The following is a 25,515-nucleotide window of genomic DNA, read 5'->3' as shown; positions in this document are numbered from 1 at the left end:
CTAATTAGAAACTCCAACCGGTCTAGCAAGCCAAATCGGTGGGATTGAATCGACATAAATCAAAGCTGAAGGAGAACTCCTCGCACCGCGTGCAAGCTTATCCGCCAAGGTATTTTGTGCTCTAAGGATATGTCTGATCCGGCAGTGAGGAAAGAAAGTCTTACTGCGATTGAATTCTTCTATATGTGTAGAGAAAGCAGGCCATTCATCAGGTGTCGACACCATCTTCACCAGCTGAGAACAATCCGTTGCAAACACTACTTCAGAAAATTGGAGGGTCTTCATGCATTCCATTGCCCAGATTAATGCTTCAAACTCAGCATGCAAGGGTGACAAACTTCTACGAAGATTCATTGCCCCCATCATGACATCAGTCGATCCACTATTTCTGCAAAACCAACCTTGTCCCGTAAATATGTCTTCCTTTTTCCAAGCTCCGTCAATATAACAAACTCTAGAAACTTCCAGGTCTAAATCCGCAGATTGTTGTAAACTCCCATTATAGGAATTCTCCCTGGGGCCATTCACGGTTAACTGGGCCTCCATCCATATCTTACTTTCCACCTCGGCCAACCGCAATATTTCCTGTGGATTGCCATCCTTATTTGAATAAATCTTATCATTCCTAGCCTTCCAAATATACCACAATATCCATGGAAAATAATTTAGATCCTCCTTTTTTGGTAATCTCCAAAATAGATAATCCATATTGGTGAAAATGGACGACAATGGAAAGATCGCTGGAGAGGAAGGAATCCTAGAAAGTGCCCATGTTTGTAAAGCCGGGGGACACTCGAAGAGTACATGGTTAGTTGATTCCTCATCTGCCCCACACATACTACAACGTGTATCACAAACAATCCCTCGAGTTGTAAGATTCTTTGAAACTGGTAATGTGCCAGAAAGAAATTGCCACACAAAATGTCTCAATTTTGGAGGACATTTCAGTTTCCAAGAAAAGGCTAATAACGGTTTAACAGTTGGTCCATAGCAAATACTCCTATGCACTCTATCTGGATATAAAGATTCAGTTCTAAAACCTGATTTAACCGAATATTTACCAGACTCCGTAAAACTCCATCCTATTGTATCTGGTTTGTAGGATCTACTTACTGCTAAACCTCTAATGAGTTTCACATCATCAGCATGTATATAAGCATTAAGCAAATCTACATTCCAGGAGCAGTCAATCGGATTAATGAATTGTTCCACCTTTAATGAAGGATTTAAAAATTGAGTATTTGATTTTGGTATTGCTGACCTCGGGCGAGGAGCGGAGATCCACGGATCTGTCCATACAGAGATGGATTGTCCTGTTCCCACTCTTTTGATTAGCCCTTTTTTAACCAGAGATCTAGCTGAGCAGATGCTTCTCCATCCATAAGAGGATGAATATGATCTGTGATCATCTAAAGGATCGGTATTCCTAAAATAACGTCCTTTAAAAACTTTTGTAAACAAACAATCTGGTTTATCTATTAACCGCCAGAATTGTTTAGCCAACAGAGCTGTATTAAAATCCTGAAGATCTCTAAAACTCAGCCCCCCCCCTCCTCCTTAGGAGTACACACTTTATCCCAAGAAAGCCAATGAATTCCTTTTTTATTACCACTACCACCCCACCAGAAATGAGAGAGGGTGCTCGTTATTTTCTTCGTCACCCCTTTAGGAAGCCGGAAACATGACATTACATGTGTTGGCATCGGTGTAGCCACTGATTTGATCAAAACTTCCTTTCCCCCTCTTGTGAGAAACCGAACTGTCCAGCCATTAACTTTATTATTTACTCGGTCATTTTTTTTTTTGTCGAGGATTTATTTAGATATTACAATTATGAGAAAGATTATAAAGACGATTCGATAACCGACAATACTACCTGCCTTATGAGGATCTACACCTAACCGCATCATTTGAGCCATCCCATGAAGATCACGCCTGACCGGATTTACTTGCACCATGTTGAGAAACTCTTGTAAGCCTTTCTTCCGTAATCGCATAATTGTTGAATAAATCGCTTGCTCCGGGAATTGAAACCTGGATTTCCTGTGCAATCTGCAAGAAATTGCATACTCGGTCATTTAGGTAACCAAAAATTTGTATTTTGGACCCTCCAAGGCTTTCCAGAATACCCAAATAATTGCTCATCCCACCCAAATTAGTAATACCCAAAATATTGTGAATTTCCAATCTTATATTGTCCGGAACCTTGTGACCAAATTGTACTGATGATTTCTGAAAGTTAATTTGTTGATCCGAAACTGCCTCGTAGTCTTTAAGCAGCTTTAAAATTACACCACACTCCTCCTTCGTAGCCTTACAAAAGAATAAACTATCATCCGCAAATAAAAGATGGGAAATATGCGGATTGCCGCGGGCGATTTTCAAACCCGTTAATCGTTTCTCTCGTTCCTCCTTCTTAATATTTGCTATAAGGGTCTCAGTACATAAAATAAATAGATACGGAGACAACGGATCTCCTTGCCTTAAACCTCTCTCTGGGACAGATACAGTTATACATAAAGGATAATAAAAGACTCTTTAAATAAAGAAAATTAATTGTTGGACATAACCATTATCAATAGGTCATGTTCCTAATTTAATAGTATTGACTAGATTTTGACCCGCCCTTAAAAGGGCGGGTATATTTTTTGTTTTATTTTATTGTAAAATATTAATTTTCTGTCTCATATTTTTCTTTGTAATGATATTTGTATTTTTCTGTAATCATATGTGTTAAATTTTTAATTACTATTAGTAAGAGGTTTTGATAATTTGATTGAATTTGTGATGTTGGATACTCTACATGTGCTATCGTTAAAATTATATGGTTTTCATTTTTTTTATTTCATGTATAATTATAATAATGTTATAATTATACATAATAATTTGCCATGACGTTAAATACGAATTTTGTAAATTTTGATCCAGGGCCACGTGAATTGTTAAAAATCGCGACAACGTCTTAATTGGTTTAATTGGTTCAAACGCAGCGGTTGCGGTTGCGGTTGTGGGAGTTTGTGGATGCGGACGGTTGCAGTTTCTAGCGGTTTTAAGAGATTTGTACGATTGGTACTGCGGTTAAAAATTGGTGCGTTTACGGGTTACTTATGACTGGTTAACTACCAAATGTGGTAACAGTCAAATAATAAATTAACAATATTTACATTTAATATAATTATAAAAATATCAAAAATCATAAAATTATAATAAATATAAAATTTATATTTAGAAAGTTATAATTTTAATTTTTGAAAATTTATTGAAATTTTTTTTATTATAAAATTTTATAATATTAATTAAAATATAATAGATATATTTTAATATTTTCATAATCTCAATTTTAAATTTTTTATTAATTAATTTTACTTTTGTATATATATTGTTTTTAAAAAAAAAATTTTACCCTCCCGCAACCGTCCGCAACCGCAAACGTTAGCTGGAGCCAGCTTTTGAATTTATGAGATTCGTAGCGGTTTGAAGCGGTTTATAGCGATTTGAGTGATTGTTGCAAACCGCCGACAACCGCTACCAACCGCAAAAGCTGCGTTTGGATTTAAATAAATAGTGACAATTTGGATTCTGACCCGCCCTTTTTTTTGTTTATTTTTTTTTTGAGAAATTTAATTTTTGTATTTGTGTTATTTTTGTAATCATATTTGTTTTTAGTATTAATTTAATTTAATATAATTTTTGGTAACTATATTAAATATGTCAAATTGCATAATTATATGTCATATGTATATCAAAAATTATTTTTAAACTTTATTTTTAAAATTTGCAACATATTATATTTTCTTAGTAGTTACCTAACATAATTAGTCAAGAAAAATATTCGTATCCAAAAAATCTGCCTCGGAATCGACCCAAAAATCAAAGTTTCATAATCTATTAGATTTGGCATATATACTTGAATGGTTCTTAAGAGATATCCGAAAACCAATATCAAATCCAACACGCACAGAAAACCGAACAAAAGTTTTGAAAAATATTTGAAAGATAATTTTTAATATATTTTGTTAAATATATATATGTAAATGGGTTAATAAGGTCTTCACTAAACATTTAACAAATATTTTTAATCGAATAACCTATTTAAAACCCGTTAAACTAAAACCCGTAGAATATATTTTTATAAATAATACTTCCATAATAATATCAACTGATCATGTTCCTAATTTAATAGAATAGATGGATTAAATAATTTAATTTTCTTATAAAAAAACTATCTAGAAAAATAAAATTTTTAAATAAATAGTGACAATTTGGATTTTGGTTAGATATGGAAGTTTGTTGATTTTAAATTTTGGGGTCACAGGAGTACATATATTTCAGGATAATGAGTTAGATATAGGAGTTGTATATATATTTCACGAAATTTGTTGTCATTTATAAAATTTGTTGCCTTTATAATAGGAGTTTAATTGGTTGTGTAAGGTGGTTACGTAAAATTCTTAATTGAGTTTAGTAGAATAGATTTTTTAATTGAAAAATAGAAGTTTTATATGTTTGTAGTCCTTAAAAATAGGACATTAGTGGTTATGGAACTGCTTTGTTATTGTTGTTTACGTTTTATTTAAAAAGTGGCAATCAAATTTTCCTGAAAAGTAGGATTTTAGAATTGCTAGAACTGCCGTGAAAATTTAATAGTATTGATAAAGTGATATAAGCAGTTTTATGTAGATGATGTATATTTTTTTTAATTGGACTCAACTATTATCAATGGGGCATGTTTCTGTTTTAATAGTATTGATATATTGAAAAAAATAGTCCAAGTTTGCAATTAAGTTTATAAAACTGTGCATGGGGCCATTATCCAATTATCCAGGAGATATTTTATCAAAACCTATTGTCCACAAGTCACAACTACACACATCAAACAAGCCACTTACCATTCACATTCTGTTGAAAAAGTCCCCCAATTTTAAAAAAGTTTTTATTTTGATCAATCAATATTCTTCGTCTTGATCGTCACTGACAAAACAATTCTCCCGATTTTATTTTTTGTTTGCCACATTAAATTGCTTCTATTGATCCAGTCCGCTTGTTCGATTCAACCCTCTCATCCTTCTCCTGCATCAAAATTCAGAGTAATCGTTTTGTTAACTTTTATCTTAATGAAATAATCGTAATGCAGAATTATATTGTTGTGTATTGCTTAACCTCCCCATGTTGGATTTAACAAGCAAACAAGAACTCTTCATATTGGGTTTTTAAGATGTGAAAAAATATTCTTTAATTCAGTTAGCCGATTAATGAGAGAAAAAGGGTAGATGAAGAAGTAGTTAGGATTGTTCAGTTGTACAAGTAACCACAACGATGTGTTTGTGTTTCAGGAATAAATGTCTGAGGAAAACTTCAAGGATAATGGTGAAGATGTCAAGTCTTCTGCTACAAAAGTAAGCTTTTGATTTAATTTGGATTTTTCTTAAACTGCTGGATTCTGTTATAGTTAGTTCTTAGACTCCTCAAGTATGTGATCTGCATCAGACAAAGTTTTTAGTTACATTCATCTCTGAGTTTTTGATTGTTTGGAGATGTTTATAATCATTGTAAAGGATGCTTATGACCTAAGACAGGACAACCAGTGGGATATTATTGTAAACTTATCACTATTGCTTTTCTTACAAGAATTTTGTGTTGGTAACTTTATTGTTTCCCGTACTTATGCAATAAGCAGGTTGATCCGGCAGTACCTCCATCTTTGACATGGCAAAGAAAGATAGACAGTGACGCAAAGGCTCCCCGGGAATTCTCTCTGACTGCTAAAGAGATTCTCCAGATGGTACCTTATGATTGTAAAACGTTTCAAAATATTATTGTGATGCAAATTAGAATTATGTGAAAATTGTGAAACCTGCAACCGCATAATGTGCCTTTTATGAATGTTTCGTTTCTGTAGGCTCCTGTTGGCATTCGGTTATGGTTTCTTGTCAGAGAAGAAGCTGCCAAGGGAAGGGTAAAAGAATTTAGACATCTCCACAGATGCGTTATTTTTTTTCCTTTTTTTTGTTTGTACATATTGTAACAATCTTATTTAATTGCAGTTGGCCTTCATAGACCCATTTTCTAAGCACTCTATAACGTCTTCCCATGGTGTTCCACTTGGAGGTATTGGGTATGTTTTCCTTTTTTTATCACTCATTTTGAACGTATTTTGGTCAATCGTAAGTTCCATCTTCCTGATCACAATTGTATATGTATTACTTTATTCATGTTTAGGTATTTTATTTAATCTATGATTACATTGCAGTTCTGGTAGCATAGGAAGGAGTTTTAAAGGTGAATTCCAGCGATGGCAGCTATTCCCTCCAAAATGTGAAGATGAACCAGTTCTTGCAAATCAGTTCTCAGTAAGTTACAAAATATATTAGACTTTGCAGGAGAAAACTGGTTGAAGATAGTTGCAGGATGCATATGATGATGATAACAACAACATCTGGGATATTCAATGTCTCACATGGTTTACTAAATGGGTGAATTTGTCTGATGCAGGCATTTGTGTCTAGGGCCAATGGTAAAAAGTACTCAAGCGTGTTATGTCCTAGGAACCCAAAGCTGGCAAAGTAATATATTCAACTACTCTCTGCTGATTGTTGGCTTGCATGCAGATAATATTCTTTTCCTCAGATGACTCAAATATTTATATATTGGAAACAGACAAGAGTCGGAATCTGGAATTGGTTCATGGGACTGGAATATGAAAGGAGACAAGTCTACATATCATGCTTTATATCCTAGGTCTTGGACAATATATGAGGGTAATATGCTTATCAATAATAGTTTCACCCTCGTAGATATTGCTGTATGAGGCTAAATACTTGGATGTACAGGTGAACCTGATCCAGAGCTTAGAATTGTTTGTCGTCAAGTTTCACCTTTTATACCTCACAACTACAAAGAAAGCAGTTTTCCTGTTTCTGTTTTCACTTTCACCGTATGTCCACTTTTTTCTTCTTCTTTTTTTTTGTTTATGATGTAGAGCTACCATATATGTTACTGATGAGTTTGGACTCATTATTCATCAGATTCATAATCTGGGAGACACTACTGCGGATGCGACATTGCTCTTTACTTGGGCGGTGAGATAAGCTTTTGAATGCATTCGTTTTTGTTTAGCTTTCCGTAAACAAAAGTCAATGATAAATTTTCCTTGGTTTAGAATTCTGTTGGAGGAGACTCAGAGTTCTCAGGTGGCCACTACAACTCCAAGATAATGTACAAATAAAATATACTTTTACTCCTGCTCACCCATCTTTCTTCTGGCTTTATTCTTCAACTTTGTGTATGTGTTTATACTTACTCATTGTTGATGAATATGATAGGATGAATGATGGAGTCAAGGGTGTGCTCTTACACCATAAGTAAGTTCTTCCATATTCTTTGCGTAAAGCATCATATTAATATTTTTTTTTTTTTGTAGTTAATTATCAGGCTCTGAATGTTTCAAGCATTTTTTCTCTGATACAGAACAGCAAACGGAATACCATCATTGTCATATGCGATTTCAGCTCAGGAGACCGAAGGTGTAAGTGTCTCAGTCTGCCCTTTCTTCACAGTATCTGGAAAGCAAAATGGAATCACAGCAAAAGATATGTGGGAGATTATCAAAGAGGTTGGCATAATTCTTACATTTTATTCTTGCATATGATATGTATGATTCAACAAAGATGATATTTTGTTGCAGCATGGCTCTTTTGATCACCTTAATGCTTCTGAGGCGTCGATGCAATCTGAACACGGGTCATCGATCGGGGCAGCAGTAGCTGCTTCCGCGACAGTCTTACCGGGAGAGTCACGCATTGTCACATTTTCTTTGGCTTGGGACTGCCCTGAAGTGCAATTTCCTAGTGGTAAAATATATTCAAGGTAAATATTTTCTAAGTAACTTTACCTAATGGTGATCATGTGGCCTTCTAAAACAGAATTCTTTTTTCAGGCGTTACACAAAGTTTTATGGCACTCATGGCGATGCCGCAGCACAAATTGCTTATGATGCTATTCTTGGTAATATTCCTAGAATAATATAATATTATTCTTTTGAGAATTAATCTTACACTGACACTCTTATTATGGAACAGAACATAGTCAATGGGAGTCTTGGATAGAAGACTGGCAGAGACCAATACTTGAAGATAAAAGGCTGCCTGCATGGTACCCTATCACTCTCTTCAATGAGCTTTATTATCTTAATTCTGGAGGAACTCTTTGGACAGGTAGATACTATTTTACTTTCAGCATGGCATTGTCACGCAAGCTTCTCATGTTTTGTTGTCATGGCAGATGGATCATCTCCACTACACAGCTTGGCAGGAGTCAGAGAAAAGAAATTCTCACTTGATAAATCTCAATCTGGTCTGAAGAGCATCATAGATGTACCACAGCAGCAGAATGATACAGCTGTCTCGGTTCTTGAAAAAATGGCTTCAACGCTTGAGCAACTTCATGCATCAACAGCATCAAACTCTGCATTTGGGACCAAGCTACTAGAAGAAGGAGAAGAGAACATTGGGCACTTTCTCTACCTAGAAGGAATCGAGTACCGTATGTGGAACACCTACGATGTTCATTTCTATGCGTCTTTCGCACTGGTGATGCTTTTTCCAAAACTAGAACTTAGCATCCAGAGAGACTTTGCTGCTGCGGTCATGCTACACGACCCCACTAAAGTGAAAACTCTTAGTGAAGGACAATGGGTCCAGAGGAAAGTTCTTGGTGCAGTTCCTCATGACTTAGGGATCAACGATCCTTGGTTTGAGGTTAATGGGTACAATCTTCACAATACTGATCGGTGGAAAGATTTAAACCCCAAATTCGTCCTCCAGGTCTACAGGGACGTAGTTGCTACAGGAGACAAAAAGTTTGCATTAGCGGTATGGCCATCAGTGTATGTTGCGATGGCGTATATGGCTCAGTTTGACAAAGATGGCGATGGAATGATTGAGAACGAAGGGTTTCCTGATCAGACGTACGATACATGGTCCGCATCTGGTGTTAGCGCTTACTGTGGCGGACTTTGGGTGGCTGCACTGCAAGCTGCATCCGCATTGGCTCGTGAAGTTGGTGACAAGAACTCTCAGGACTATTTTTGGTCAAAGTTTGAGAAGGCAAAGGTTGTGTACGAGAAGAAGTTGTGGAATGGATCATATTTTAATTATGATACCAGTGGAAGTCGATATAGCTCGTCTATACAAGCTGATCAACTAGCTGGTCAATGGTTTGTTTGTTCCCCTCCTCTTTTCTATAAGAATTGTTTTAGTTTTAAAATATAATATGGTTTTGATCATACGAGTGTAGGTACGCGAGAGCATCAGGTCTTATGCCTATTGTAGATGAAGACAAGGCTAGAATGGCTTTGGAGAAAGTTTACAACTTCAATGTGATGAAGATTAAAGATGGAAAACGTGGGGCCGTAAACGGGATGCACCCTGATGGGAAAGTTGATACAGCATCGATGCAATCACGAGAGATATGGTCTGGTGTTACTTACGCGCTGGCTGCAACAATGATCCAAGAAGGTTTAGTTGACAAGGCGTTTCAGACTGCAAGTGGTATATATGAAGCTGCCTGGTCGGAAACCGGACTGGGGTAAGCTTTATATTGATATCACTCTCAGGCGTTTCCATATGTTCCTTCATGTATTTGATACAAACGTTTGTATGTGTTTGAACAGTTACTCGTTTCAAACGCCTGAAGCTTGGAATACAAATGATCAGTATAGATCACTGACTTACATGCGTCCCCTTGCCATATGGTCTATGCAATGGGCACTGACAAGAACCAGTAACAACAAACAGAAACAATTTGGTCTGGAACCTGAACTAGAACCAGAGCCTAGTTCCCTAATGAAACATGATATCGGTTTCTCCAGAGTTTCTAGGCTTCTTAACCTACCAAATGAAGCATCAGCAAAAGGCACAGTTCAGACTTTGTTCGAGTATGCTTGCCGGAGAATGATGTCATAGATTCATTTTGCAGTTATCATGCAATCACACTGACTATACACACATTGTTTCCATAACTTATTTGTTTTTATTAAGTCCTTGTTGTATTGTAAAAAAAGATAACCCTATAATGCTTACAACGCAACAGATTTATCTTATAATCTAAAATGCTTATTTGTTTTTATTATTGTTACATAAAAATATGGATACAAAATAAAAATTATTATATTTTTATCACAAATTTTGTAAGCTATCAAATTAAGTCTTATAAATATTCTGTCGCGGCAATGGTGGCCGAGTGATAAATGTGATTATGGATGAGGTGATGGTGATTACGAAAAGAAGATGGTGGTTGCAGAGGAAGAGTGGTGGTTGATATGAAGAATATGGTGGCGTGGTGGTGATTGATAATGAAAGAAATTTTATTTCTTTTCTTTCTCTACCGATAAGTAAGAATTTAGAAATATTAAAAAAATTATTTTCAGTTGGATTTTTAATTACACTTTACTTTTTAGTCATAGGATGCACAAAAAAAGATGCAATCTCCCACAACAAAAATCATGTAAAAAAAAAAGGAAAACAACAAAAATCATGTCAAAAGGATAATGACAAAACTTCCTGATGACAAAATATAAAAAGCAATAAACAAATAAGACTTTAACATTTGCCTGAGCGCGAGAGGTTCTTGATTCCCGGAGACTCAGAGATCTTACACCAACAGTAAAACACGACCCTCTCCAAATTCATCTGATCCGGATCGAAACAAGAGATGGATGATCGTAGCGAAAACCATGATATAGAGGTCGAAGGAGGCAACTACGCTTACGAGAGGAAGATATCTGGGATTCTAGACGATGGATCTGTCGGATTCCAACAGCCTCTGCTCGCTAGGAACCGAAAGAACACCACTTCGCAGATCGCAATCGTCGGAGCCAACACTTGTCCCATCGAAAGCCTTGATTACGAGTATTGTCTTTTTCTTTATTCTCTTTTTTTTGTTTATAAATGTTTTCGACTAGAACACTAACATTTCTGCATCTATGGAGTTTTTCATATCCTGTCTTGTTATTTTTTGTAACATAGATGGGGAGATAAGATTGTTTGTTGGATTGTGTTGTAACGTGGTTGGGTCCCATCTACTTTTAACCATACTGCATTTTTTTTATTCTAGCTTTTGGGACATCATAACAGTTGAGCCTAAAGTGTTACAGTCTATTTATCATATGTAACATGTTCAGGATACTTATTTATTTTTTTTGGCAGGATCTTTGAGAATGATCTATTCAAGCAGGACTGGAGGTCAAGGAAGAAGATTGAGATACTTCAGTATACCATTCTAAAGTGGGCGCTTGCTTTCCTTATCGGTTTATCCACTGGCCTCGTTGGCTTTTTGAATAACCTTGCTGTTGAGAATATAGCTGGGTTCAAACTCTTGCTCACCGGCAATCTCATGCTCAAGGAAAAGTTAGTCTAGTATTGTTTTTGAATTTAGAAAACGATAAATGACAGCTGAATCTTTCTTTGAATAACTTGCAGATACTTTCAGGCATTCTTTGCATTTGCTGGTTGTAACTTGATCTTGGCAACCGCTGCTGCTTCGCTCTGTGCTTTCATTGCTCCGGCAGCAGCAGGTTCCGGCATACCTGAGGTTAAAGCATATCTCAATGGTATAGATGCTTATTCAATATTAGCTCCCAGCACACTCTTTGTTAAGGTAAAGAGAGTCTCAAAGCACATCTAATATCTTTGAATCAATCAAAGCATATTTGGTTTCTAATGTACTTTGGCAGATCTTTGGATCTATATTTGGAGTTGCTGCCGGATTCGTAGTCGGAAAAGAAGGACCTATGGTGCATACTGGTGCTTGCATTGCTAATTTACTTGGACAAGGCGGTTCTCGAAAGTACAAATTGACTTGGAAGTGGCTCAGGTTCTTCAAAAACGACAGAGACAGAAGAGACCTCATCACTTGCGGCGCTGCTGCTGGTGTCGCTGCTGCTTTCCGTGCTCCAGTTGGCGGAGTCCTTTTCGCCCTTGAGGAAGCTGCTTCTTGGTAAGTTAGTGATATATTTGTTTTTTATCCAACATTGCAAGATGATGGCTGACTTTGTTGGACATTGTTTGTTAGGTGGAGGAGCGCTCTTCTTTGGAGGACCTTCTTCACTACCGCAGTTGTAGCCGTGGTGTTACGAAGTTTGATTGAGCTCTGTCGATCTGGGAGATGTGGACTATTCGGCAAAGGAGGTCTCATAATGTTTGACGTAAACTCAGGACCAGTGCTTTACAGCACACCAGATTTGCTAGCTGTAGTCTTCCTTGGAGTTGTTGGTGGTGTTCTTGGAAGCCTTTACAACTACCTTGTCGACAAAGTCCTCCGCACATATGCCTTAATAAACGAGTACGTCAGAGTAAAATCATATCCTTTGTCTCTAATTTTTAGTTGAAGTTTGTTTTTTGTTGTATCCATAAACTTGCAGGAGAGGACCGGGGTTTAAAGTAATGCTTGTTATGGCAGTCTCCATCTTGAGCTCGTGTTGCGCATTTGGTCTCCCATGGCTTTCACCTTGTACCCCATGTCCTGTTGGAACAGAGGGCAAGTGCCCAAGCGTAGGTCGAGCCGGCATCTATAAGAGTTTCCAGTGTCCTCCAAACCATTACAATGACCTTTCCTCACTCCTTCTCAACACCAATGATGATGCAATCCGCAGTCTCTTCACATCAAGGTCCGAGAATGAGTTCCAAATCTCCACCCTTGCCATATTCTTTTTCTTTGTCTACTTCCTTGGCATCATAACGTATGGCATAGCTATACCCTCTGGGCTTTTCATTCCCGTGATTCTCGCTGGAGCTTCTTATGGACGGCTTGTTGGTAGACTCCTCGGTCCAGTATCTCAGCTTGACGTAGGTCTGTTTTCTCTGCTTGGAGCTGCTTCTTTCCTTGGAGGCACAATGAGAATGACGGTTTCTCTATGCGTCATACTTCTTGAACTTACAAATAATCTCCTGATGCTGCCGCTGGTGATGCTTGTGCTCTTAATCTCGAAAACAGTTGCCGATTGTTTCAACAAAGGAGTGTATGACCAGATTGTGACAATGAAAGGACTGCCGTACATGGAGGACCATGCAGAGCCGTACATGCGCAATTTGGTGGCGAAGGATGTTGTTGCTGGACCTTTGTTATCCTTTTCGAGAGTTGAAAAGGTTGGGGTAATATGGCAGGCTTTAAAGATGACTAGTCATAATGGTTTCCCTGTGATTGATGAGCCACCTTTTACTGAAGCTTCTGAGCTTTGCGGGATTGCCTTGAGATCCCATTTGCTTGTGCTTCTCCAAGGGAAGAGATTCTCAAAGCAGAAAACCACATTCGGTTCTCAAATTCTTAGAAGCTGCAAAGCTCGCGACTTTGCCAAAGCAGGGTTAGGGAAAGGGCTCAAGATTGAAGATTTGGTTATAAGTGGCGAGGAGATGGAGATGTATGTTGATCTCCATCCCATCACCAACACATCTCCATACACTGTGCTTGAGACTTTGTCTCTAGCTAAAGTGGCCATTCTTTTCCGGCAACTTGGCCTTCGCCACTTGTGTGTGGTGCCCAAAACACCAGGGGTCAGTCTCTCTTTCTCTGTCTTTCTTTGTAGAGATTTGTTTACGTTTCTAACGGCATGTCTTTGTATTGCAGAGACCGCCTATTGTTGGGATACTTACAAGGCATGATTTCATGCCGGAACATGTCCTAGGACTCTACCCTCACATTGATCCTCTCAAGTGAAACCTGTTAGCCGTTTTAGTCTTCCTTGTTGCTTGCATTTGGTATTACTTTTTTTTTTGGTTTCATGTAATAAAACATTTCCTTTCCAGGTGATAAGGAATTGAGAAAAAGTCCAATAGATTGTTTTCATTTTATTCTCGTTGTGATGAACTGTGCATATCAAAATCGAAAACAGATTTGCAATTCAATTTGCTCTCAAGTCCACATTTATATATTTATTCAAATTATTTGGTGTGAAGAATAATGGGATTGTGCAATGAAGTGAGTTACTTAAAAGTTTGGTTTGGTCTCAAAACCATTAAAACAAAATAATCTACCACATGTATCTTATATGAGCCAATCTCATTTTTGCTTCACTAATGTTTACCAGTGTATTAAATCAAGCATTTTCAATACGTTGTGCTAAAATGACAAATCTAATCTAACTTAATCATAATTTTTAATATTCTCAAATAATCTAGTGTCGCTAATAATATACGAAGAACTGACACATGTTCTACCCTAGGAGCTAATCGGGCGGCTATTCCGAACCTAGAGTTACCAAAAAATCAGAGACTGGGTCTAGTTTCAAATACAATTTAATTATATTTATAATATATTTAGCTAATTTTAAACATAATAACACAAGTTCTTAGACATAATTATATAATTTTTTATATACAATTTTAAACAACCGCTTTTTAATTCTTCGAACATTTAGATTATGGTGTGTTTGATACGAAAAAATCTCTAAATGCAGTATGTATGTGTTTGTTTTGAGTTCGATAACTAATTGTAATTATTTATTGATAATAATTATACAAAATTTGTCAATAATGATTAAAAAATAATCAACCATGTTTCAACTTTAAACGGAGAAATTAAAAAAAAAAACTTGAAGGACATAATTGATTAGGAATATCCTAAATGAAAAATACACTTAGAGGACAAAATTAAATGATATTATAAAAAATACACTTAGAGGACAAAATTGATTAGGAATATCCTAAATGAAAATATGCTAGATTTTTTTTTTACTTTACCAAAAATCTTTAAATAAAGATTTGATTTATTGTGACCATAGAACAGAATAAAAAAGCAACCAAATCTATATGAGATGAACATGAACCAAGAAAAATGTACCACAAATAACCAGTCTTATACCATATATGTAATTAAGAATATGATATACAATAACATTTGGTAAAGTGTCTATTCTATTGTCTCTTTGAAGGGTCCAGATTCATGCAACACCTTGATGACATAATCCACCTGCGATGTCCAAAGTTACATTGCTTAAAGCAAAGAATCATTTATTTACTTTTACTTTACCAAATCATCATAACTCAAAACGTACCTGATTCGATTCACGTACTAAAAACTCGTCTATGGCTTGCCTGAAGCCTTCATCAATAATGTAATGGCAACTATATGTTTTAACTGGAAGGTAGCCCCGCTGTATCTTATGCTCCCCCTGAGCTCCTGCTTCTACCGTTTTCAGATTAAGCTCTATTGCTGCTTCGATTGCCTGTGACCATCATAGTAAAACATGACTTCACAATTTTTGGGAACTAAAAGTTAATTCCTATGGCCATTTTTGTATCACAGAAACATCATGCTAACTAAGGAGACTCCTAAATATACACTTGAAGCAATGGGTAGACTGAGGAACATACTAGGATAAGAGACTTTGTAACATTGAGACAAACCTGGTAATAGCACGCTTCAAAATGGAGACTAGGATAATAGGAGTCAGGCCGACATCCCCATAGTCGCCCAAATAGAGTATCTCCACCAATTAGATTCAGTGCTCCAGCAACAGGTTCTTCGTTTTCTTCAGCAAGAACAAGCAATACTCCATCTCCCAGTTTTGATGCCATGTAGTGGAAGAACTCTCTTGTTAGATAAGGTGTTCCCCATCTACAAAAAAATAAAATCTACGCTTAGCATGTGAAAGTACGGGTATATGTATTATCAGCATTTTGACATGAAGACGAAAGATGATTGCATGGCATTACTAAACTTGTTATCAGTCGTGTTCCTGTAGAAATCATAGAATGAATCCCAGTGCCTAGCCTGCAAAAAACATTATAGTGCGTCTCATCATTGAGATCCCAAGGTTGATCATAGCCCATTAAAATGAAAAGACACTAATCAATTGAGTACCTTTATTTCGTCTCCTCGCAACCGTCTCATTTTCAAGTTTTGGGTACCAATCTACTAGAGGAAAAGAGAGCATCAGAAGTCAGCATCGTGCTTCACAAGGAAATGATAAATAAACAAGATTATGCTTGAAAAGTTTTATGGCAGTCATTTGCTGACCCTCTTTGTGCGCATCTGTTTCATTTCATTGATCACTAAGATGACATGGAAAGTGGAAAAGCAACAAACCTTTTTGCGTTCCTGCCGGATGTTTTTCCTTTTGCTTTGCTTCATATCCATCAAGAACTCATCGAAACTGAAAAGCATCCAAAAGTTGAACAAAGTTAAAATCAATCATATATCAATAGCATCACCAAACCATCTAACACATATCCACAACATTCAACAATGATCATTGTAATGAAAATTAAATTACTTTTTATAGTCACGATTCTTCCAGTGGTACTGCATTCCAATCCTCTGAGAGAAGCCTTTCTCCTTCAACTTGTTCCACTCAGCTCCAGAGGGAAAGGTAATGTGCAAAGATGAAACTTGTAGCTACCAAAAGTGCAGACAGTAAATAAATCTGACAGGAGATAGTAAAAAACTTGTAGCTAGCATCAACATACCTTAGCAGCCAATTGAGTCATGGCAGAAACGATAGCATCAAAAACTTGGTCTTTGAGAGGAGTGTCACGGGTGAGAATCCTAGGTCCAGTGACAGGGGTGAAAGGAACACAAGACTGGAGCTTAGGATAATATCTTCCACCAAAACTTCGGTATGCATCAGCCCAAGAGTGATCAAAAACAAATTCACCGTACGAGTGGCTGTGACACAACACATGAGAAGAAGACAGTGATTGATGGGAATAATATCCCAACCAAAAGAAAGATCTCAAAAAGAAAACCTTTTGAGATAAAGGGGAGAAACTCCCAAAACATGACCAGATTCATCTTTTGCAACAATGTGTAATGGCATCCAACCTGTTTCCTGGGAAGAAAGAAAAGATGATAATATGTTTATAATAAATATCAGAAAAAAGAAGAAGAGAGAAAATGTTTTTTTTTTAATATGTGAACGGACCCGAGTGGCACAGCCAGTGTCTTCTAAACTGGAGAGAAAGCCATGCATAAGAAAAGGATTATAGCTTTGAGGCTGTGAAGAATCCAAGGCACAAGCATCCCATTCAGATGGTGTTATCTCTGAGATTGAAGAAACTACTGAAAGTGAAATCACATTTTGCCCTTCCTAAAAACTCAGAAATGAAATCACTGTTACCATGTTTTATATATAATCATTTCGTATCAAGGAAGGAGAGATGCTTTTAAATTTTTTTAAAAAAAAAAAAAAAAACAAACCTGGGAGGTGTCTGATCCAGTTAAAGGGTAATTGGCAAGTGAAATATCGAACTCTCGTACTTGCGGAGACTTGTCGGACCTCCAGAACATAGCAGTAACTGTGGATGCTCCTCTTGTCCTCCTCTGGACATTTTCTCTCTTCCACAAATTCCCCTGCAGAGAGAGAGAGAAAAAGAAAAAAAAATGGAATTAATCTGAAACCGGAATCAGAATCAGAAGATCCTACGAAGGAAACTCACGCAGTGAGGATGAAATCGAAGAGGATGAAGCGAGGGTTTGCAGTAAGAAAGTGCAACAACGGCCATGGAAGAGCAGAGCCAAGCGTCTGAAGAATATGTGGCTCCTTCTCCCTCACTCAGTTATTATGTGCCTTTTCTTATGTCACAAAATTACATTTACTACCCTTCTTCGCAAATTAACACAAGTCATCATTTACTTACGAACTTCTTTTTTTTTTCTTTTGACTTGAAATTCTAGTCCATTCTGTTGCTTTTATATTTACTTACATAATTTGAAGTCCATTCCATCTATATTATTAAAACTGAAGTACATTTAAGAGTTGTTTGGAAACTTGGATAATAGTATAAATGAGAATTGTTTGGAAACATGGATAGTAGTATAAATGAGAATTGTTTGGAAACATAGATAGCAGTAGAAAATAATACTTGCTTATCTTAATTGATTTTTTAAAAAAATTTTATTATATTGTTAATCAATTCTAACCCTTCATCTATTATATTTATTAAATAAGTTAATATCATTTATTACAGAAGTACAAAACAAAATTTATTTGTTTTCAATTTTTATTTTATCTTTTACATTCATTTTTCTCAATTTTAATTATTTCTATACAAAATTCAAATCAAAATAATAATTTAAAATTAATTTATATAAATAATTGATTCAAATATATATATATATATATATATATATATATATATATTAAGAAAATTTACTAAAATATTTTCCAATAACCATTTAAAAAATATTTTCACTATATATAAGAAAAATACAATACATAACTTAATTAAAAACACCAACTTAAATTATGGTTTTTATATTTCATATTAAGTTTATAAATATAATATATGTGATTATTTATATGATGGTATGTATAAAATAATATTAATTATATGATTACTTATATTATGGTACATATAAAATATGATTAATTATATGATGACATATATATGATATATAATAGTGACATGAAAAACAAAACTTATTTGTTTTCAATTTTTTTATTTTATCTTTTACATTCATTTTCTCACTTTTTAACTATCTCATTAATTATATTTACTATAATATTTTGTCAGGATTATTTACATATTAACTATAATAATTCGACATATTTGAATGAAACCACTCTATTTGTGATAAGAATTCAAAATGGTTAACAATTTTTTTTATTCAGCTACGAGTTATTTCTGTGGGTTATCATGCTTTTTGAGTTTTGAAACTAGACTTCATTTCGGTATTATAAATTTTCATGTGTGTTTCGAATCGGGTCCAGATGAATTCAGTCTTGATATATACAAACCTACAAATATCCAAAAACTAATGTATTTGACGCCGGTACGGATATTTGTATGAAAAGTAAGAATATTAACCGATTCAATTCGGGTATGTTGAATTCAAATTAAACTAAAAATAACCAAATAACCAAAAGTAATCATATTACTCTATTTGATTCAGGTTCGATTATGATGTATAGAAATCTAAAAGTACTTATGCAATTAATTATATTATGACACATATAAAATATATAATACTAATCATAAAAATAAAATATCGATTTATAAGAAAGTAAAAATTAACACCCGCACGGGCGTGCGGGTCAATCTCTAGTTGGTATTACAGAACAATCATCAGTGACTGGGATCGGCCGTACGGATTGGGAAATTATAATAAAAGTTATTTTATATGAATTTATGAAGTATTTAAAAGTTATTATAGATAAAAAATATATAAACAAACAAATAATGAAAATATTATGAGATCGTAATAATAAATATTTGTTTTGAATTATAACGACGGTAACTTTCACTGTTCTTTGATAAATAGCATTATATTTTTAATATTTATTTTAGTTTCAAATGTTTAGTTTTATAATATATAGTAATCATTTTTTTATTATTATATAAATGTGCACATTGCAATATATATATATATATATATATATATATTAGTTTTCCAAACTTTTCATTTCTAAACTTTGTGCCCATAATTAAGTTCATGCACGGAATTTCTGCATCTAAATATTAATCTATTTTGGAAAAAAAATTGAAACTAAGTGAAATTTAATTAATAGTGTAGAACAACAATATATATTTCGGTTTTCTATTAAATACTCCATCTGTTTCTTAATGTTACATATTCTAGTTTTTTCACACATTTTAATAAAACACATTAAATTTACATAATTTTTTGTGTTTATCTTTGTTCCATAATTTTAAGCCAATAAAAATTCAGTAAGTACAATTAAGTTTTTTGAAATTTACAATTAGTTAATAAAACATGTCTTGAAAAGATAAAAATAATATAAAAAATAGATATTTTTAAAGCAATTTTTTTTCTAGAATATGGTAATATTAAGGAACAGAGGGAGTATTTGTTTTGTGTCAACTTAGTTCTTATATAAAAGTTTATTACTTGATATATTTTATCTTTTCATATTTTTTTCTCGGTTCAAATTGATCTTCGACCTACAATGTTTGCCTATCTTTCTTTTAGAAATTTATGTGTCCCACATCATATATTTCTTGGAATCTAAAATCAAAGCCAAAACTCACCCTTTCGGACTAAAACATCAAGTTATTTATGACATTGCAGCATTACAGATTAAAGAGTAGATAAATAATAGCTTGGAACTGAGAGAAATGGCTTGGAAACCATAGCTTGAGAATCACATTTTCTTTCCTAGGTGATGATGTTATGCAGCTGAATTCCCAAAGAACATCAAACTAACCGATGGGCGGACATGGAACTCCAACTGTTTCAACCAAAAAGATTGGCTCGTGCTAAAAGTTTGTAAATTATGGTTCATAAGTGATATAAAGATTGATATATTGTTTGTTTCTGAAGTAATACCTGACAGCCATGACTTCTATCATTATATTTGTGTATATTTTCAAGCAGTGGCGAATCTAGGAAAAAAAATTTGTGGGGGCATAAATTATTTTTATATTTTCAAAAATATTATTTATATATAAATCATACACTATTGAAAACAAGAATTATTATATCAAATATTGTATAGGAATATGTAGACGTTAGTTTAAAATGATTTTCCTTTATAAAATATGTGATTACTCTTTATATCCTTAAAAGTAAATATACATTCTAAGAAATATTTATTCAATAATAATTAACAAAAATGATGAAAGAAAACAAGATATAGTAAAAAGAATATATATCATAGATTCATATATTATTGTATGTTGAAATCCTCAAAGTAATGATAATTAGATTTTGCATTTATGGGAGATGTAAATTAGAAAATAGTTTAAATTTTATGATGGAAACTAAATAACTTTAGAAATAAAAGCAAAAACGTGAGTGAAAACATAAACCAACGGGAGGAATTACATTTAGTTAGTGGGGGCAATAACCACTATAGTCAACATTATCTGTTTTGTTATGGTTATATATTTAACATTTTAAAAATTAAGTGGGGGCAGCTGCCCCCTCTCTACATCACCTAGATTCGCCCATGTTTTCAAGCCCTTGATTTTGTAATGTTTATAGAGATAAAAATATTACTTATAATCTCTAATTGCACTAAGATACGAAAAACCAATTTAATATTCCATTTATTTTTATTTTTAGTTCTAATTAAGCGAACCAGAATATGGTTTGGTTTTACTAATATTATTATTTTACGATGATAATAGGGTGATGAATATAAATTTCGCGTCAACAAAGATGCATATTATCCAGTAGGATAAGCAGTATATATATATTAGATATATTTTAATCGATTTATACTGCAATGCAAGTACATTCTCCATGAAGACAAGAGTAATAGAAGTCTTTAGGGCATTCACTAGAACTGGGACAGTCACGGTCCTTCTTGCACAGTATGGTCTTGGTCAACTCCGTCTTGGGTTTTGGGGACAGACAAGCGCACATTCCACCCTCACATACACCATCTCTTCTCCCTGTTCTTCTAAAACACACCAACTCACATTCTATCGATGTCGTGCATGATGGTTTGACCTGTATTCCAGAGACGCTCACCAACAATGTGCCTGTCAAGTGAAAACATATATCAAAGCAAAGTAGTTCTATTAAATCTGTTCAATCAGTGGATAAAAAAATATCAATAAGAAAATAACTAACATAAGAGACAAATAACAAAAACGATGAAGATTTTTTTTGATTCCGCCATGTTTTTCTTTTTTGCCTGAAAGTTTTGTGATATGAGGAATGGTTTACGGCTTGTAAATATGTTTTGATAAAATTTGAATAATATATACATCTTTGCTCAAATGCTTATATAATGTATTTCTGGAGTATGCTTGGAATTGGCAATTTAGTTCATGGATAATATCATTTTAAAATACTTTGTTTTACTAAGAAAGTAATATATCTTCAGTTACAAAAAAAAAAAGTAATATATCTTATGTTGATTAAACCGAGATATGTAAAGTTGATAAAAAATATATTTTGATAAAAGTGACACATGTTAAAGTGATAAAAGTACATTTTACACACAACAAAATTCATGATTTGATTTCTTTCTTTTCATAATTAGAACTTAGCATTTATAATTATTCATTTGCGATTACATTCATTAAAATTAAGATATTCTTCCGTTTTGCTCACAAAACGTAAATGATATTAAATTTTCTTATATAGTTTGGCGTGTACAGTGAACATATAATTAGGTCAATTCTAAAATTAAAATATTGTATTTTATCCTGATTTAAGTATGTTGTATATATACATTATAAGTATCAATTGGTGTTTTCCACTACAACAAAACATGTATTTTCCGACTGATTTTGGCAACTACTAACGCAGTCCCTAAAAGTGGCGACTGTTTACCGACGGATTAGCGACTTACGACCAAACAATAAGTCACTATTTAGTAGCTAATTTGCTACTACGAAAAACGTTGCAAATTGGTCGCGATGTACGACTATTTGGTACTTATTTGAGGTCAGTAAACGGGGTCAATTATCAGTCGCACGCAAATTTAGCAACCGTTTAACGACCGTATGATTTTGTGGTAAAAGAATTGATTTGCAGTCGCAACAAACGGATATAAAACACGTGGAAATCCCTCTAAGGTTGGTGTACCTGTTTTTTACTACTGATTATATTAGTCGCAAAATCAATAGTGAAATCGTTGCTTCGAAGTCGCAGAATACGGGTACAAAACATGTATAAGTCGTTCTTAGGTTGGTATACCGTTTTTTACGACTGATTATATTAGTCGTAAAATCAGTTGTAAATAAGTAGAAAAATCGTCGGTAAATATTTTATATATAGAATAAATTGTCACATTTCTTATATCGTCATCAGTCGTGGAAGAACAAAAAAGAAACAAAATTGTGACTTGATATAATGGCGGGCAATTACAAACTATACTAATTTCTGAGATTGAATGTACAAGAGGATCGTGAAAAAACGGGAAACGTCTTGGAAGAGTTAAAAGCAGGAGTAGAGCAATTTATGACGTTTGTAAATAGTCAGCTTTTAGTGCAGAGAAAATAGTCAGTTCTTTTTCCCTTGCAGTGTTTGCAACAATGATAAATTTTTCTCGGAATAATGAATTTTGAAACATATATATATATATATATATATATATATTAAAAGATTTATGCAAGACTATTATGTTTCGTACAGGATAGAGATTGACATAGCATTAGGAACGAGTTATGTTTATCTGACACATTTAAGTAATATTGTAGAATAGATATGTAGAAATGGTGAATGATGCATTTGGTGATAATGTGAGTTATCATAGCTATCAGTAAGATGGTAGTTATGAAAATGTAGTAGATCCGATATGCAATCATTCAAAGATATTCTACGAATTGTTAGAAGGAGCGAAAGTCCTTTGTATGATAGATGTCATGAAGGTCACTCACAGTTATCCTTAGCTCCTCAAGTCATTCAAACTAAGGAAGATTATAAAATGAGTGAATGTGTGTAGGTTCGTTATGTCAAATGTTGACATACTATTTACCAGTTGGAAACCAATCAACCAGCTCACATTAGGAGACAAAAGGGTTGATATGCAATTTAGGCTTTTCATACTAGCCATGGGCATCCGGATCCTTGGGCCGGGTGTCGTTAGATCCGGATCTTTTAGGTCTTCGAAATTTGGACCCATATATGTACATATAATTTTCGGATCGGTTCCGAACCGGGCCTTACCGGTTCGGGCCTATAATTCCAATCCCCGTAATTATCAGGTATATTTTAGATCGGGTCGGTTCAGGTATTTAAGTCCAAAAAAAGATCATAAATACCCTAATTGGATCCGAAAACTCTAAAAATACTCGAAGAACCGCAAAAATATCCAAACGTTCACTCAAAATCAGACCCAAATACCCAAAATATACCTGAATTCCCGAATTATATTTTCCGAAAATCTAAATTTTTTTATCCGAAACCTAAAATTAAATCCAAAAACCCGAACTCAAAACTTATAAAAAATCTGAAATACCAAAAATATACTCAATCACCCAAATATACCCAATCACCGAAATATACCTAATATATACAATATTTTTTGGGTACCTAGTATATTGTATATACTCATTATAATTAATTAATTTAAATTTTTGATTTTAAGTAAAGTGGCAGATTTGTAAATAAGAAAGAAATGCAATGGCTAAATATGTAAATAAAAAGAAATATTTAATCTGCTATATATGTTTCCAAATAATTCTCATTTAATTTGTTATCAAGTTTTCAAACGACAAAATCTGTAAATGAGAAAAAAATACAGTGCCTAAATATATAAAAAATATAATATTTAATCTGTTATTTTTGTTTCCAAACAATTTTTATTTAATCAACTATTTAAGTTTCTAAAAAGTATTAAAAATACTTCAGTTTTAATAATATAAATTTATCTGTCCATTTAAAAAAAAAAATAAGTTCTAACAAGGAACATCGGTAAATAATAAAAGAAATGAAATTTGAGGTAAGATTTCATTTTTAAATATATGTGTGTTTTACGTAATTCCCCTTGACAATGTTTATTAATTCAATGAATATATAGAGCCCACTATAGCGTCGAGATAGAATCAAATATAAAATATGCCTCCCACCGACAGTGTATTCGTCGAGTTAGGAGACGTGTTTTTGTCATCCACCCAACCTCAGCCAATTGCTTCACTGGTAAAAAAAGTGTGCTTTTTATTTTCTTGTCGGCAAACATTCTATTACCAAGCCCAAAGGGAAATTACATGGTATCAGGCTTACGAAACAAGGCTCAACAAAACAAGACTTAAATACTCACTCCATTTAAAATAGATGATGTTTTAGTGATTTTTTGATGTTTCAAAATAGATAATATTTTAGTGATTTTTTTATTTCTTATTATTTTTGTTATCAAAAACTGTGTAACTAATGATATTTTGTAGTATGTTTTATAATTGGTAAAATAATTTTAATTTATTATTTTAATATATTTTTAAGATAAAATAAATAAATTTCTTAATAATTGTACACAATCTTAAAACTTCATGTATTTTAAAACATAATGTTTAGAGAGAGAGAGAGAGAGAGAGAGAGAGAGAGAGAGAGATTGTCGGCTCCTCTCGTTTCTTTGGTCCTTTAATTAACGTCTTTGGATGATTTTGTATAGTTTTTTAAAGGTTGTTAAATTGTTTTGATTTTAATTTTGTAAGTTGTTTCGTAAAACATTATCACATTATCCTACGAAATTGTTTCATAAAATATTATCAAATTTAATTTTATGAAATATGTTTCGTAAAATATTGTCGAAATTAATTTTTATAAAAAGTTGTCGAAAGTAATCTTACAAAACCTGTTTTGCAAACTATTGTCAAATTTAGTTCTACCCAAATTGTGTTCATAGAATACTGCGGAGTTCAATTTCACAAAAGTTATTTTGTACATCGTTGTCGAATTTAGTTTTGTAAATATTGTTTCGCAAAATGTTTTGGAATTCTATTTCGTAAAAGTTTGGTTTGGTTTTCATTCACCAAAAATTTACGCGTTGGCGAGAAAGCTCAATCATGGTTGGCGAATAAGTCCAAAATGAGTGCGTAGCTGTAACGTAACATGGAGAGATAAACCGACAGGCAAATATACTAAGGAAAATAATAATTGAAGTGAGAA

At 33.9% G+C, this 25,515-nt stretch overlaps 4 protein-coding genes and 1 long non-coding RNA gene across 5 annotated transcripts; 2 read left to right on the top strand and 3 right to left on the bottom strand.

Moving 5' to 3' along the window:
- Window positions 1-546, bottom strand: LOC125607153. The gene has a single exon (XM_048776982.1). The coding sequence runs from the start codon at window positions 544-546 to the stop codon at window positions 1-3; it is 546 nt and encodes a 181-aa protein (XP_048632939.1).
- A 4,295-nt stretch (window positions 547-4,841) lies between these two features.
- Window positions 4,842-10,125, top strand: LOC111214074 (non-lysosomal glucosylceramidase-like). Its single transcript, XM_022716109.2, has 19 exons — window positions 4,842-5,087; window positions 5,334-5,396; window positions 5,678-5,782; window positions 5,900-5,956; window positions 6,045-6,115; window positions 6,251-6,350; window positions 6,493-6,563; window positions 6,658-6,758; window positions 6,831-6,934; window positions 7,026-7,079; window positions 7,160-7,215; window positions 7,323-7,361; window positions 7,468-7,612; window positions 7,685-7,866; window positions 7,937-8,004; window positions 8,079-8,213; window positions 8,281-9,214; window positions 9,295-9,585; window positions 9,671-10,125. The coding sequence occupies exons 2-19, from the start codon at window positions 5,340-5,342 to the stop codon at window positions 9,960-9,962; spliced, it is 2,862 nt and encodes a 953-aa protein (XP_022571830.1). The 5' UTR covers window positions 4,842-5,087; window positions 5,334-5,339; the 3' UTR covers window positions 9,963-10,125.
- A 359-nt stretch (window positions 10,126-10,484) lies between these two features.
- Window positions 10,485-13,898, top strand: LOC111197812 (chloride channel protein CLC-c-like). The gene is made up of 7 exons (XM_022716107.2): window positions 10,485-10,907; window positions 11,205-11,405; window positions 11,478-11,655; window positions 11,732-11,994; window positions 12,070-12,339; window positions 12,419-13,547; window positions 13,621-13,898. Exons 1-7 carry the CDS (start codon window positions 10,711-10,713, stop codon window positions 13,708-13,710), a joined length of 2,328 nt encoding a protein of 775 aa, XP_022571828.1. The 5' UTR covers window positions 10,485-10,710; the 3' UTR covers window positions 13,711-13,898.
- An 838-nt stretch (window positions 13,899-14,736) lies between these two features.
- On the bottom strand, window positions 14,737-17,584 carry LOC106388497. The gene is made up of 12 exons (XM_013828577.3): window positions 17,430-17,584; window positions 17,191-17,343; window positions 16,916-17,080; window positions 16,740-16,822; window positions 16,461-16,659; window positions 16,268-16,389; window positions 16,081-16,147; window positions 15,856-15,906; window positions 15,713-15,765; window positions 15,399-15,609; window positions 15,047-15,217; window positions 14,737-14,961 (listed from the first exon to the last, which is right to left on the bottom strand). Exons 1-12 carry the CDS (start codon window positions 17,493-17,495, stop codon window positions 14,902-14,904), a joined length of 1,401 nt encoding a protein of 466 aa, XP_013684031.2. The 5' UTR covers window positions 17,496-17,584; the 3' UTR covers window positions 14,737-14,901.
- A 3,514-nt stretch (window positions 17,585-21,098) lies between these two features.
- Window positions 21,099-24,195, bottom strand: LOC125606899. Its single transcript, XR_007338157.1, has 2 exons — window positions 21,532-24,195; window positions 21,099-21,440 (listed from the first exon to the last, which is right to left on the bottom strand). It is a non-coding gene; the product is annotated as an uncharacterized LOC125606899 (long non-coding RNA).
- Window positions 24,196-25,515: the final 1,320 nt, after the last annotated feature.

Source organism: Brassica napus, chromosome A3, assembly GCF_020379485.1.
Source record: "Brassica napus cultivar Da-Ae chromosome A3, Da-Ae, whole genome shotgun sequence".
NCBI classification, from domain to species: Eukaryota; Viridiplantae; Streptophyta; class Magnoliopsida; order Brassicales; family Brassicaceae; genus Brassica; species Brassica napus.
The sequence above is the reverse complement of the archived record's forward strand: the minus strand, read 5'-3'. Positions and strand labels throughout refer to the sequence as shown.